This window comes from Microcaecilia unicolor, chromosome 10, assembly GCF_901765095.1.
Source record: "Microcaecilia unicolor chromosome 10, aMicUni1.1, whole genome shotgun sequence".
NCBI lineage: Eukaryota > Metazoa > Chordata > Amphibia > Gymnophiona > Siphonopidae > Microcaecilia > Microcaecilia unicolor.
In genome coordinates this window covers 219,780,828-219,797,005 of record NC_044040.1, presented here as the reverse complement: position 1 = coordinate 219,797,005, position 16,178 = coordinate 219,780,828, and the positions used below count along the sequence as shown (strand labels likewise).

Genomic DNA, 16,178 nt, shown 5'->3' with positions numbered 1-16,178 from the left:
CAGATAGAAGTGGGACTGGAAGTTACGAACTGACAGATTCCCACCAGGTCAACAGGCCCCATCATTTCCCAGAAATATACAGACATGCCTGGGCCTTCTCTGCACAGGACAAACCAACCCTAGCAGAGATGTGGATGCCAACTCTTCGTGCTAACATCCCATCCTGCACAGGCATTAAGGACATTGCAAATCTGTTGTTGCATAATTTATGGAGGAACTTTCAAGGTTTGTGCGTACATAGATTGGTCACAAGTCTCATTCACATTGTCCATCTGTTAGTTCAAAACACGGCTGTTGCACCGTGTTTTGAACTAACAGTCAGATGGACAATGTGAATGAGACTTTCCGACTATCCACTGAAGCAGTGATCCTCAGTCTGGCGTCCTCATCCCCCGAAGCCCCTCAGCGAAACGGGTCTGTCGGGTGGGGATGCCTATGCAAGACACTGCTATCAGCTAAGTGTTTTGTACTTTGAGTCTCTACAATTTTGGCATGCACAGTGGATTGAGTATATCCCTTATATTTAAAAAAAAAATTTTCCAGTTAAAAAAAAAAAAACATTTTCACATAAACGGAGGAGGTGGGTGTTAAGACCAAAGATTAAAGAAAGCACGGTGATTCTCTTTGAAAAATTCCAGCAGTCTTGCTGTTTGTCACCTTTCTGAGGTCTTTCTCCTCCTCTGAAAAATTTTATTCCCTGCACATTCCATACAATTAGATTCACTTATATATTACTTTGGATATAAATGCTGCAAATAAATATTTATAAATATGTTAAATAGCACCAGTCCCACTACAGATGCCTGTGGTACTCCACTATTCACCCTGCTCCGTTGAGAAAAATGTCCATTTAACCCTACCCTCTGTTTTCTATCCATTAAGTAGTTCCTAATGCACATCAGAAAATTGCTTCCTATCCCATGACTTAATTTTCTCAGGAGTCTCATGATGAAATTTGTCAAAAGCTGTCTGAAAATCTAGGTACTGTCAAGTTTTAAAATGTTCATCTTAAGTTGGGTAATTCCGTGTTAACTATGTTTAAGTATCTTTCTATCCCGCAGGCATTTACTTTCCTTTACAGAATAAAAGCAGAATCAAATATACAAGTGAGTACAGTAATACCTCGGTTTTTGTTGACTTCGGGTTTTGTCGATTTTTTTTCTGCGAAAAATTTGTCTCGGATTTCGTCGGCGTGCCCACGTGACCTTGCTGCTAATTTTGCAAAAACAAAAGGCGACCCACACGTTCCCCTGCTCAGTGTGGCGTTGTTTCTCGTTGTTTGAGCATCACCCTGCGCGTCTAGCCAAACAATTCCATTGCTTTTCAGTGTTGATTCATATGGAAATAATTGCCTCGGTTTTCCCCGATTGTTTTCAGACGGATTATCGACGAAAACTGAGGTATCACTGTATGCCGTTAGGCGTGGTGGTGTTATGAGCTTGCATCTATATGCTGAAAATACATGCACAGAGGGATCTTTTGTTGCGATATTTTAATAGAGACTCTGAAAATAGGTAGCAGTACTATCCTACATGACGGGCAGCCCTAGAGTCAAGGCTTTAATTCATAGATATTGGGAGATTCTGCAGGTTCATCCTGTTTTGCAGGAACATCCCGTGATAGCTTATAGGAGAGGCAGAACTACTGGGGAAATGCTTACTTATAAGTGCCATGCTTATTTGCACTGTGATGAAAAAATTTAATTGGCCATGTTCAATGCGGCAATTGCCAATGGTGCGTATTAATTAAGGAGAGAATCAATTGGCAAATGATGAGTAACACATGCAACACTGCAGCAGCAATGCTGTTTATGTAATACAATGTCGCTGTCAGTTATATTATGTACGAAAGTCTAGAAGACAGATAAAGCAAAGATTGAATGAACACAAATCTAGTATTAATACGGCCACTTTGACAGTTTCCATTGTTAATCACTGGCAACAAAATCATCAAGAATGGACTGATATGAGATACAATTGGGTAAAGAGGGAAGTGATACAGACATCTGGCTTAATTATAAAGAACAGTGGTGGATATTTATATTGAGGACTGTTTCTGCAGGAGGCTTGAATCTGGAAATTGATTGGACCGCAGCCATGTAAACTAATTGAATTATATCATTACGTTGCAGTACTCTCATTGGTGTACGGAGCCAATGTGATTTATTTACATTTAGCTGATCATTGGTGCGATAGTAATAAGAATATGAAGGCACCGATGCAGTATGTGTGAGCTTTTGACTATAAGGTATGTAAAGTTTACTATATTCACTCGATTTTATGTTTGTATAATTATAGTTCTGACGGTTTTAACTTTTAGCTTTGGCGGACCACACCCTAAGGCACCAATTTGCGAAACATGTCCGTAGAGGAGCCGTACATTGCAAAATGTGTGAAAACAAAATGCTCCTAAAGGATTACAATTGAAAGATTTTAAAACGTTTCTATATATTGAAAAATGTTTCATACAAGTTGAGAAGATATATTGGATTTTGCAAAAATAAAAACTGATTATTAAAGAAATCATGTTGGTTGGTACTGAATTGAAATTATTTTTGGAATTCAAAGAGTAACAAATGCAAGACACCATAGAGGCCAGCTGGGTACTGCATTACGAAGATACATGAATAACAGTGTTCTATGCATGTGCTCGTCTGTCAAATACATGCTACGGAAGATATACCTGTGTCTTCAGATAGCACTCAGGTTGAATTTTGGCATTTAAGTGAGTGTGTGCACGAGAACCTGTTTTATAGAGTTTATAAGACTTCGACCAACCCAAACATTATGATCGGCACAGGAAACATTCCTCTTATCTCTCTGCTTTCAGAACTGCTACTAGTAAGAACAAAGAAAGACATAAGAATAGTCATATTGGGTCAGACCAATGGTCCATCTAGCCCATATCCCAATTCCAACAATGGCCAATCCAGGTCAAAAGTACCTGGCAGAAATCCAAAGAGTAGCAACATTCCATGCTACCAATCCCAGGGCAAACAGTGGTTTCCCCCATGTACATCTCTATAACAGACTAAAATTAATGCAGGTGCGCAGTCACCAGTGGCAGGATTTGAATGCCCAACCCAAGCACGATATGACAAGTGTTCTAAACACTGCCACTTCCTTCCCCAAGTTGTGATACTTGCTCCCCAGAAAATATAGGCTAGAAAATGACTACATAAGCTTCCTGACTTCTGGTAAAAGGCTAAATATTTAAACAACAAATTATTTTCTTTAAGTACCTACACTGCTGTTTCATCAGCTTGGGATATTAATTTTACAATATAAAGACGCGATTGCTGATTAAAAAACAAGCGCACACCTTTGCAGTAGTAGTTCAAAGTGAGTTACACTCGGGTACTTTAGGCATTTGCCCGAAGGTTTGTGCCTAAGATAATGACAACTTAAATGCCAAGCAGCTGCAGTGGATCTGAACCCCAGTTTACCTGGTTCTCAATCTGCTGCTCTATTAAGCTACTCCTCCACTCCAGTAAGCTTTTACTGTTCAGACTTTATATAATGTATACTAATCTAGGCCACCAGTGTAGAAAGACTTAAATTCTATTAAGTTGTGCTGTTTATCTGTTCATGTGTTACAGACATGTACACACAGTATAGATCTCACCTGCTCAAGTATAAACACACTTTGGCATAAGCATTATCATCAATATATTTCTCCAGCATGTCCATCTGCTCAATCTCCATCAGAAGGTCACAGGCTTCATGCTCAGCATTGTGTACCATATTGTAAGGCACAATTTCCTTCACCAGTGTCAGGAGGGTGTCCCTTTGAGATTTATCACCCTCATCAATCTCCTGCCATTCCTTGGCAACTTCTCCTGCCAGGTGCCTGAAAGGAGTGAAAAAAGAAACTGGTTTACTTTTGCAAACAAGCTTACTTTACAACCTCTAGTGGCATCCCTTCCCCCGAATAACAGCATCTAAATACAGAGAAAGTGGCTGACAAAGCTCAGTTCAGATCATCACCACATGTAGATACAGAGTAAGCATCTACCACACTTTGCTTTGGACATTCAGTAATAATGACAGGTGGGCCAAGTATTTTTTTTGCCCATTAAGAACCAACTGGGTTACTTGTTAACAGTGGTTCTACATCATGTCAATACCATTTCTCTAACCATTATACTGCCTTCTGCTAGCACGAAATGTATGTATTGTTCTTCAGAAAATAAGAGTCAAATCATTACGAAAAAAAAACTAAAATCAACCTCAAGTACCACAAAAAGAAGAGCTATTTAAATTTTTTATTTTTAATTTACTGTTCCTGTGTAGAACAAACAAAATGGTTACTGGTGATCCAAGAAGATTCTATTCCTGTCCTGCAGAAGAAAATCAAATTATATGGAGGTCTGGAAAGCTATCTGAGAAGGCCACGTTAGACACACCTTGCAAAGACGAGCATATTGGCACCTCAGAAGACATGGGTTTGATTTCAAGTTGACATTCAACTTTGAGATACCGCTACAGGGAATGTACCATCTTAGCAGGAAAAGCATAGTAATAAAAAAAAAAAAAAAATACAAATGCAAAGAAGAGATCAGAAACTACAACTCTCTGCAAAGGAGCAACAGGACCAGCAGGCTCAGCAAACACAGGACCCCAAGGAGCAAGCATACAGAGAGAAGATTCAGGAAATAGACTCAAACACCTGCCAGAACAGACAAGTTTTAAGGGCCACCTTAAATTCTGAGTGAGATTTCAACATAAGTAAGTTGAGGGACACAGTATTCCAAAGGGTGGTGTCCGAGACATTAAAACATCCATTTCAAGAGGACATACAGAAAAATCATGTGAAAAGAAGTTTTTGCTGTGAAGATCAGAGAGCACAGCTGGGGGAATAAGGGGCCAAGTAGTGTAAGAATTTTGGAACTAATCCATACATCAATGGGAAGCCAATGCTGGAGTGATGTGATCATATTTAAATTTACCACCAATTAGTTTTAACAGCAATATTCTGAACAAGTTGCAAATGCCTTAACTCCTTTTGTACAATGCCACTGAATAGTGTATTGCAGTAGTCTAGGCAGGGGAGCGTGAACCAATATATGGAGAGCTCCAGGTTCTAGGAAAGGGTAAAGGCCTAATGTAGCATAATCTGTAAAAACATTTGCTTACTGTAACAAATACGTGAATGAAAGATAAGGCTAGCTTCAACAGTGACCTCTAGAATCTTAGAGTCAGACATGAAAATCCAGATGCCAAGACTCCTACTCTCCAGGCTAGCAAGGGCCAGAGATACCACAGAGGAAGCAATCATCCATGACATTTAATGGTCAGACTTAGGATGCACATTAGCTACCTTCCCTGTATGCTGTTTGTAGAGGAGATACATATGAAAGAAAAGTTCTCATCCACTCTGAGTTGCAAATGAAGGCTCAGGACACCATAGCCCAAAACAAGCTAGCTCCATCCAAAGATGAAAGAATGCTGGGGGTAGAAAGATGTCTTAATAGAGTTACAACCTAACAGTACACACTGACATCAGGTAGAATATTAGCAATCGGTATTTTGACAGGACACATCCAAGTGTGGAGAATAGTCTGACAGGGAATATATCTCCTAGCTCTACTTCACAGCCTTGGTCTTTCACAGCATCTCTTCTTCAACTCATACCCTGGGTCACACTCGTGACCTGGTTTTCACTGCTACTCTAGATTCCCTACCCTCCAATGGGATCCCTACTTTTCCTCATCACTTTTTCCCTGCAATATCCTTCCTCAGATTTATTTTTATCCACAGACTGCTTATTTTAAACAGCTAATAGCTATTTTTTCCTTGACAAACTCAGTGGTTTGTTATTGGATCTTCCCTACCTCTCTCAGGGGGCCTCCTTTGATCAACAACTCAATGGTTCTCTAATTCTGTTTCTGCCATTCTCAATGAGCCCCCCCCCCCCACACACACAATTTCCTCCTATAAACACAGCCCATGGCTTCATGCTGGGCTCTGTCTTCTTAAGCAGCAGGGCAGGCATACTGAACACCTGCAACACAGAAACTAATCCTTGTCCACCCGTTCATCTCATTTATGCCTCCTATGCTCAGCCGTTAGGAAAGCCAAAACACACCTACTTGTCTTGCATCAGCTCTTTCTCTGCGAACAAACATTTACCTCAGTTCTCAATGTCTTGTTCCAGCACCCCCCACCTCTTACTTCTTACCTAGCTACCCTATGCCTAGATTTCCAAGATCTCTTCCCTCCGACTATCTCTTTTGTGAACAAGCTGAAGCATTTTATTTCAGGTTTTCAGTGCCCTGGCCCTACCCTGCCCCCATTTCTTTTCATTAAATTAGCCTCTTGTCTTCTCTGTTCTATTCAGCATATTTATATCCCGCTAACATCAATAAAGTGTCTATGTGAGTTACATAAAATCAAAATATATACTGGAAAGTTAGGAAGGCTTACAGAATTAATCATTCAGATGTTTACTCTTATAATGAACTTTGCTAACAGATGGAAAAACCAACAACAGAAACGAGAATTCTTTCAAAACGTTGGATAAGCTATTAACTGGGCAATCTGCTCCTGTCCTTGTTGCAGAGTAGTCTTTCTATGGGCTATGTACCCCCACCTTGGAAACATGCTATCATTACCCCCCCCCCCCCCCCCAAAAAAAAAGCATCTTGACCCTGCTGACCCTATCAACTGTCAACCTATCTTTAACCTCCGCTGCCATTCCAAAATTCTAGAAAGGTATTTCTCATCCAGCTCATCCTCTATTTGGATCACTCCCTAGCCCTACACCCCACTCCTCATTATTACCATTCCTACAACTCCCATGTTAATAAACAGAAATAAAAAGGAAAATAAGACAACACTTTATTGCAATTGGATTAACTTAATACCACTATCCCCTTCTCTCCCAAGATACCATTTGAATAGAAGAGTTGCCCTTGATGTGAACAGATTTCAGCATCAAATTGGCTCAGTCATCTTTTGAATGTATTCAACAAAACGTTTTTTTTTTTAACCAACCACTCTTCTCAAAATCCTGGTCTTACCAGTAGTTACATCACGTCAATTACTGCAATGTGCTATATAATTGATCTCCCACTGCACTCCAAACACCTTCAACTTGTTTAATCCACAGCTGTCAAACTTTTGCATAATGCTCAGAGTTGTGATCATGTCTCTCTTCTACTACAAGTTGAACACTGGCTACCTCTCACAGCTCGTATGAAATTCAAAGCTTTGACCTTGGTCCATAAAGAAATATTTACTCAAACCCTCTACACCTTGCTTCACTTTTAAACCCCTTATGTTCCTAGGGACACACTTCATTCATCCAAGGCTGCCCTTCTCTCCCTTACGATCTGACACTCCACATCCATTCAATCCTTGCTTCCTAAATTTAAGAAAAGGCCAAGTCTTGACTTCTTTCAATGACCACTTTTTCATATCTTCCCTGTATTCCCACCTTAGTCTTTGGGGGCTCATCCTTGCTCCTCCCCCTCCTTTTTCTTCCCCTTTACAGTCTTTCCATTTTTCCTCTTCCCTCTTCCTTTTCCATCAATTAGGCTGCTCTCCTCTCTCCCCCAATTATTGTACACCGCTGTGTTATACCATGGTAGTGTATCAAACTTTGGTAATAAAATAAATACAAGAAAAAAATAAGCCAGGATAACCTGCTGTGTACATCATACCTTCAGCTTATTATTGACAGTATTTAAGATCATGTAATGTATCTAAGAACATGTAACAACTGTATCATAACAACATTCTGTAAGCCACATTGAGCCTGCAAAAAGGTGGGAAAATGTGGGGTACAAATGCAATAAATAAATAACAAGCAACTACCTTTGACTTTAAGGCTTTGAAGGGTCAAAATTAATTCAGCTTAGGAATTTTAACCTCTAGCTTCTAAGTGAGAGAAGGGACCCTCGTACTGCCAGTTCCTCACCTTACGTATTCATGGCCCCATGATGCCAACTCCTCTTGGGACCCCAGCAGGCGGTACTTCAGGCACTCCCTCTCCCCACTCATTGTCATAGCCAACACAGAAATGATGTCAGCAGCAAAACGCTGGAACGAAAATCAGACTAGTGGTCATATGATCCTCTCTGGTCAGGCATTTGGTCCTGAACTATTGAGCATTAATTGAAGAAATCTGTAGAAATTCTTTTGTATAGTAATCTCAAAATTGTTGCTTAAGTCAGGGACTTTCCCTTTTGGGTACAAATGTCACTGATTATCTGAGTTCTGTAAATCCCCGCCATATCAAATGGCTTTTAGATTACATTTAGTTTCTTGCCTTTTCAAATCTTAGCAAGCACTGTAGTTATTCCACTGCCCCAGAGGTTTTACAATTTAAGTTACTACATGACACAGTGGAGGATGAGCTGACTTGCCCAAAGCCACAAGGCGCATTGTTAGGAGAAGGTGACATGTAGTCAAACCTATTAATTTCCTTCTTTTAGTCTGCTGCTTTACAACTACTTTACTCCCCACACGCTCTTGACGCACTCTCCAATGAGCACCATGAAACGCAAGGCAGGCAAGTCAGACTCGGGTAGGAAATCTGCTCCAGCTGCCCTTTGGTACTCCAAGGGATTTACAGCTCTCTGCATGGGCAGCCTGTAGTCTGCACTCAGTCCAGCAAAGCCTTACCTGCACCTAACTAAAGAAAGCAATGTCGCTCAGACATAGTAAGTGGCACTTTGACATTGTTACAAAAGCAAAAAGTGATTCTAACCACACTGGATAAAAGAGCCAACCTTGTTCTCTCCGGAAGCCATGCTTTCATAAATCTCTTTCAGCTTGCCATAGTGAGGCCGCAGAAACTTCAGAGGCTTGGGAACAGAGGTCATTGAAGTGGTAGAAGAGCGAATCTGCCTGCGTAACTCCTCCAGTGCTGGTTGATACAGAGATGTATCCTTTTCCTAGAAGAGAACAAAATCAGGCTTTAATCACAGACCTAAAATTGCTATTTGTAAAGCCATCAATATTCTTCAAAATAATGCCTATCCTATGATAACCAGAGCTGTTTCTTCAAACCCCACACATTAAGTGGAAGTAACTCTCTAATTCCTGCTGTCTTCAGCTATCACAGGCAATGCCCTTGAATGAATTATATGGTAACTTCTTCAGACTGCACCTCCTCCACAGCCATAATGTAGACACACTCACCCCTAACCTCTCCACCAGCATCTCCAGTTCATCCTGTAACTGTTTGTCTTCTTCAGACTGAAAAAGAATAAAATACAGTAAACAATAAGAAACTCATAAAAACAAATTAGGTACATTAAGTCCCAACAGAATTCCCCCATATTCATTCCTTTGTAACAAAGTTTTAAGTCACTCCTTCTGATGCGCATTTCTTTGACCAAATGGAACCAACAAACAAAACACAGCAAGCAAGCCTGCATCCTCAGAAAAAGTGATCCTTCCATGTTTTTGGCTGCCCAACGTGGATAATTAAACTTTCAATTACTTTCATTAGGGCTACTCAGGGAAAAGTCATAATAAGCCTATAGTGACATTAGCCAATAGGAAATCAAAGATATACGAACTAACTTTCGTAAATTTCTAAAGACCAATCTCTTTAACCACAAAGATCAACAAATGTAATTGTATACATCTCCTCCTACTCATACTCAGAATTGTTTTCATAATATCTGCTTGTTTTAAACTTCTACTATGATACTTAAGGTCTCTATGTAACACCAAGTGTCTATTTTCTAATCTATATACCAACAAGAACTATACATTGTAAGCCACATTGAGCCTGCAAAAAGGTGGGAAAATGTGGGATACAAATGCAATAAATAAATAAATATTCATGGACTCTTCCACTACAATGAATAGCTCCCCCCACCCCCAAAAAAAAGAAGTCCAATTTGTATCTCTCCGCCAAGATCAACCTGAACCACACCCATCCAACCTCCCCATTTCATCACAGTCTTACCGTCTCAAAGTTTATTTCTGTTGAGATCGGCAACTGAGGTCAAACATGCCTTGGCACATAATACAAGGAGACAAATGCTTCTAACCAATGGCTTATGGAAGGATGACCAACTAAAAGTGGAAATCTTATATCACCTTAAGCAGGAAATTGGGATGCATGCAGAGTACCAGCTACTATGACAGATTTGGATTTTACATTAATTTCTCACCTTTTCAAATCTGTGCTAAGAGTGAGTTACATACAGGTCCAGTATTTTGGCCAAGGTGGGATCTCAGGACAAGATTTACTAAACAAAATGCTTCTATGTTACCGTGCACTAAGGAAAAGTCTTATCTGATAACTCTCTTTTCTTTAGTCCTCTCAGATGTAGCGAAAAAATGGAGGCCCTGCATAAAGCACTACCATGAAGTACTATTCCACCTTGTGAACCTGACTTTTTACAGACGTAGCCATTGTCAGCTTTCAAGCACATGCTTGGTACTGTGACAGGCCTCTAGGGCAAGACTACCAGAAGCAATACAACTGACCACAACAATTTTTGTTTACTGTGCTTGGGACAGAACAAGAATATCTATCGTTTATTCATTTACTATACCATTTCAAATTGTATTCACAAAACAGAACAGTTTACGTGTCAATATAAAATCATAATAAAAACAAACATAAAAGAACTCCATCAATATGATAGGAAAGCACAGCAAGCTAAAACCATTCTAAAAGATAACAGCACCAATACACACTGGCCAACCATTCCTAACAAGTACATAAACTGGTATATTATTTTACTGCATATTTGTTCTACCTAATTCTGCCTTTCATCACAGATTATTTTCGAACATATTCTGAAACAGATATGTTTTCAACAATTTACGAAATTGAAATCTATGATGGCAAGAGCCGAGTCCTTAGGCTCAAAGGACACAGCACTAGAATTCACCCTGACATCTTTGTTCTGGACAACCTGGCACCAGGACTCAAGGGTATAAAACCCTCTTCCTTGAAGCTGTTATCAGCTAGTTATTACCTGATACAGAACTGTATCAGCTGGCTCTGAACAGGACACAGGATGAAGGCTCGTTAATCTATGGCATCACTTTCCTGCTTACTCTTGCCTGGCTGGGAACAATTTACCTGCTGCCCAAGTTCCTGATTGTAGACCACCATCAGTTCCAGAAATCGCGAGTGTTATCTTGTCAGGTTCAATTGCTCCACCAGCCCTTTGGAATTCTTTGCCCCCCACTATCCGAGCAGAATCATCTCAAAAGAAATTCAAATCCCTACTCAAATCCTGGCTTTCAAAACAAGCCTTTTCCACTACTTGAACAAAGTGCTTTCAGTGTCTCATTGTGTGTAATATCTTCTAATCCTCTTTTCTGCTGTTTTGTCTGTTCTTTACTTTTGATCTTTCCTATTTAAGTTATAATTCCTTTTCTGGGTGTTTTATGTTTTATTTTTAAATTTGTACACGCTTTGAACTATACATTAGTAATTTAGCAAAACCGGGAAATTGCATCAGAAGGCAGGACCCGGCAGAGATAAGGCCCCGAGCAGGCGTGTGGAGAGCGCTACCACGGTGGGAGTGTGGGGGAGGAAGACAGAGTGCCGGACCCACGGGGAGCGGGGGCACTGAACATGTAGGAGAGGGCTACTGGACCCGCGGGGGGGGGGGGGGGCTGGAGAAAAAGGAGAGCGACACTGGACCCACGGGGGGGGTGGAGGTGAAAGAGGCGCTGGACTCACAGGGGGGGGGGGGAGCTGGAGGGATGGGGAGAGGTGCTGAACCCAAGAGAAGGGCTAGAGGGCAGGGAGAGAGGTGCTGGACCTGCAGGGGGGAAAGGGAGAGAAGGGAAAGAGATGCTGAACGAAGGGAATGAAGGAAGAAAGAGTGAAATACTGAACATACAGCAGAGGGAGGGAGACACATTGGTATGGGAGAGGAAGAGAGGGGAGAATGACACAGGGAGACATTCAGAAACAGAGGGGAGATGATGGGCATGGAGGAGAGCATAGGGACAGGAACACAAAGGGGACATGGTGCATGCGGATGGTATATGGACAAAGAGTGGCAATGCCAGACATGGGAGGAGGTATATGGACACAGGGAAGATGCTAGACATGGGGGAATATAGGAACACAGAAGGGGGAAAATAGGAACACAGAAGGAAGATGCTAGGCTTGTGGGGGGGGGGGGCACAGAGACACAGAGGCGTGATGCTTGACACAGACAACAAAAGGTACAAAAAAATAATTTTATTTTCTATTTTGTGATTAGAATGTCATATCTGAAACGTGTATCCTGCCAGAGCTGGTGTTAAACATGGATGGGGCCCAGGACAAAAATTTGTGAGGGGACCCTATCAGGCAATGCCATCTTCACCTTCCAGCAGACTTAGGGCTTTCTTTTGCCAGGGGCCAGTTGAACTCCCCTAACATCATCCCTGGCATGTGTCAGCTACAGCTTCTTTATATTTTGCATGGTATAGGAGGAAATTAATCTCTATTTCTTTGGTGTACTACATGCAACGTGTGGCTTCTTGAGATTTTGGTTTAATTTAATGTTTATCATTTTTGGTTAGCTATTATGTATTTGGCATTTGTGACCGAGGTGTTCTGTTAGGAGTAATTTTTTTAAGTAGCACTATGTAGTAATTTGGCTTGCTCAGTTTTCCCAATAATGAAGGAGATTTGTGAGAAAGGAGGGGAGAAAGGGTTTTGTTGATCCTTGTCCTGAAGCATTTGTGATTTATAAAACAGTTAAAGCATATAGTTTTCTTGTATAGTTTAATAAAATTATTTAAATATAAAATAACTATTCGAGGCTTGGGCAGATGGGATCAGACAGAGCTCGTGCGGGGCAGGGACAGCATGGACAGGGACAAATTTTGTCCATGTGTCATTCTCTAATCAGGCCAAATATCTCAATATTTATTTATTGGGATTTATTTACCATCTTTTTGAAGGAATTCACTCAAAGCGGTGTACAATATGTATACTTTGAAAGAAAAGCGGGAGAGGGGAGATATAACAGATACATTTAAATACATCTGTGGCATAAATGCACAGGAGCTGAATCAGAAGCTCTAGAATGAGTGGGGATAAGATGAAAGTGAAATGGGACTGACCTAAGGAAATACTTCACAGAATGGGCAGTGAATTTATGGAACAACCTTTCCTGTGGAGAAGGATGACGAAACAGTATATGGTGTTCCTTTCTGCTCTGTTTTTAGTCTGCAACACAGCAATGAAAACAAGAAGGGGGCAGACCAGTGTAGTTCCAAAACAGGTGGTTTATTGAAGTACAACAAAATGGCAATGCAGCCCCGAGTTTCGGTGGCACATAAGCCTGCTTCAGAAGTCTATTGACATGCTTCTTTACTTTGGTACTTTGCTAGCACTTTGGATGCTGTATCTTTGGAGGTTCTCATGTTTGCATATTGTCACCTGTGGCTGAAATAATTTGACTCCTGAAGAAGGTGCACATGGTACTGAAATGCAGGTCTGCACCAAGTCATTGTTTTTCTTCAATAAACCACCTGTTTTGGAACCACTGAACTACCCCCTTCTTCTCATGTTCACTGCTGAATTGTGGACCAATTGTTAGGACACTTCTGCTGTTCTTTTGCTCTGTTTTTAGTTTGTATACAGCTTTGACCTTTTTTTCTGAAAAGGCAGTACAGAAGGTTTTCAACACGCAATAAGCGTTTGGGACAAGTACACAGGATCTCTAAGGAAGCAATAGAGATAGTGGCTGGCACGGATGTGCAGACTGGATAGGTCATATGGTCTTTGCCTGAATTTTTCTGTTTCTAAGTTTCCAATAACTGAATAACATTAACAGGTTAGCTCTATTATGTGCAACTCTGATCACCTCATTCCCCTTTCTAGATCATTTATAGAAATGTTAAGAAGCTGGTCCCAGTACAGATTCTTGTGTGTAAAACTCCCTTTCCCCATTAGGAAAGTTAACTACTGATTCCTGCTTGGGGTCTTTACCACTGATCCCTGGTCCGGGGGGGGGGGGGGGGGGGGTCTTAACCACAGATTCCTGCTCAGGGAGGGGTCTTCCCCACTGATCCCTGTTCAGGGGCGGGGTCTTAACCACAGATCCCTGGTACAGGGGGGGGGGTCTTAATCACAGATCCCTGCTCAGGGAGGGGTCTTCCCCACTGATCCCTGCTCAGGGAGGGGGGGGTCTTAACCACTGATCCCTGGTCCGGGGGGGTCTTGACCACTGATCCCTGGTCCGGGGGGGGCTTAATCACAGATCCCTGCTCAGGGAGGGGTCTTCTCCACTGATCCCTGTTCAGGGGCGGGGTCTTAACCACTGATCCCTGCTCAGGGGCGGGGTCTTGACCACTGATCCCTGCTCAGGGGCGGGGTCTTGACCACTGATCCCTGCTCGGGGAGGGGTCTTAACCACTGATCCCTGCTCAGGGGCGGGGTCTTAACCACAGATCCCTGCTCCGGGGGGGGGGGGGGGGGGTCTTAACCACTGATCCCTGGTCAGGGGCAGGGTCTTCTCCACTGATCCCTGCTCGGGGAGGGGTCTTAACCACTGATCCCTGCTCAGGGGAGGGGTCTTAACCACTGATCCCTGCTCCGGGGGGGGGGGGGGGGTCTTAACCACTGATCCCTGGTCAGGGGCAGGGTCTTCTCCACTGATCCCTGCTCAGGGGCGGGGTCTTGACCACTGACCCCTGCTCGGGGAGGGGTCTTCCCCCCCACATTCCCCAGCCTTTTGACCAGGAGCCCTGACTCCTCTCTTCCATCAGAAATCTCTATGTGGACTGTCTGAACGTTTGACGCTGTGACTTCCTGGTATTGACGGATTGTGAGACCCTCCCTGAGCTCAGTGGACGGGGGGGGGGGGTCAGGTTTTAGCCTGTCGCGATATGAGTGACATCGGCACGTGCACAACCGCTGAGGAGGCCCAGCCGACACCGCAGGCCGCGTTCGCCTGACTATGACTCAGCTAAGAGGACTGAGCTCGGCTGCGCTTCACCCCCTCCTCCTCCTCCCCCCCCGAGCTCTCACCAGCTCCTGCTCCTCCTTGCGCTCCTTACTGCCGGGCCCCGGCGGCTTCTCTTCACCGGCTACCGGGACCGACTGCGCTTTCCCCCGGCTACTGTCCTCCATGGCTACTAAGCGCTCTCAGAGTGCGCATGCGCGTGCGTAACAGCAAACCATCTGATCTCCCCTGCGTGCAGCGGCCACAGGGCGGGGCTTCCAACAGCGGGACCAATCAGACGACTCGCCTGAGCGCGTCGTCACACAGTCACTACGTCCTGGAGGAGGCGTGTCACTACGCGTGCGGAAAGACGTCAGCTCAGCTGTGCAGTGCGTTGTTTTCGCGTTAATAAATGCAAATAAAACAAAACGAACAAATTATACAATGAGACCTTTAAGTAGTTGTCGGCCAGGACAGTCAAACATTTATTAAGTTAGTCACACTAAAAAGTCTGTTTCTTTTGTCTTGTTTCTATTCCTTTAAAGTAGATAATACATAGATGTCTACACTCTGCAACACAGCATAGCCAGCGATCGTACAGGACATGATATTTATTTATTTATTTTTATTTTGCTGCATTTATATCCCACATTTTCCCACCTATTTGCAGGCTCAATGTGGCTTACAATATAATACAACTACAATCACGTTGATGGAGTAGAGAATCAGACTATATAATAATAATATAACAGATAAGTTGCATAGGAATATTATGGCAATCATATTAACAGAAGAATTTCAGAATTATTGCTATTAAGGTTCATACGAAAATTATGTTGATTAAGAAGTGGGTAAGTGGATAACAACATAATATAATGTTATCAGGACAGGGTATGATTATCAGTAATTAGGGTGTAAATAAAATAGGCAAAATAAGAGTTCCAATATAAAATTGTGTCTGGTGTAGTTTAGGAGTCAGATCGTTATGGGGGATCCATTTTGTACGCTTTTTTTAACAAGTAAGTCTTCAGTAGTTTCTGGAAGGTCATCAAGTCGCGTGTTTTTCTTATAGTGGTTGGTAATTCATTCCATTGTTGTGTACAGATGTACGAAAAGCTAGATCTATGAATTGATTTGTATTTAAGTTCTCTGCAATTGGGATAATGGAGTTTTAAGAAAGTATATAACTTTCCCTCTCTTCAACCCCCATTGTGACTGAATCAAATTTACTTTTAGTCCACCACAATATCACCTTATACTTTACTGGTTTTGGCAAACGCCTTACGGTACTATGTAAGCCACATTG

General features: G+C 42.2%; 1 protein-coding gene across 1 annotated transcript in view; it reads right to left on the bottom strand.

Annotated features, from left to right (window-relative positions):
• The window catches only part of PSMD2 (proteasome 26S subunit, non-ATPase 2), a 62,324-nt gene extending 47,234 nt beyond the window's left edge, over positions 1-15,090 (bottom strand). Inside the window, exons 1-5 of the mRNA XM_030216227.1 lie at positions 14,959-15,090; positions 9,147-9,203; positions 8,735-8,899; positions 7,921-8,042; positions 3,625-3,849 (exon numbers count right to left, since the gene is read on the bottom strand). Coding sequence (XP_030072087.1) covers positions 3,625-3,849; positions 7,921-8,042; positions 8,735-8,899; positions 9,147-9,203; positions 14,959-15,060 — 671 coding nt within the window. The 5' untranslated portion in view covers positions 15,061-15,090. The remainder of the gene's footprint in view (positions 1-3,624; positions 3,850-7,920; positions 8,043-8,734; positions 8,900-9,146; positions 9,204-14,958) is intronic.
• Between the last annotated feature and the right edge of the window lie 1,088 nt (positions 15,091-16,178).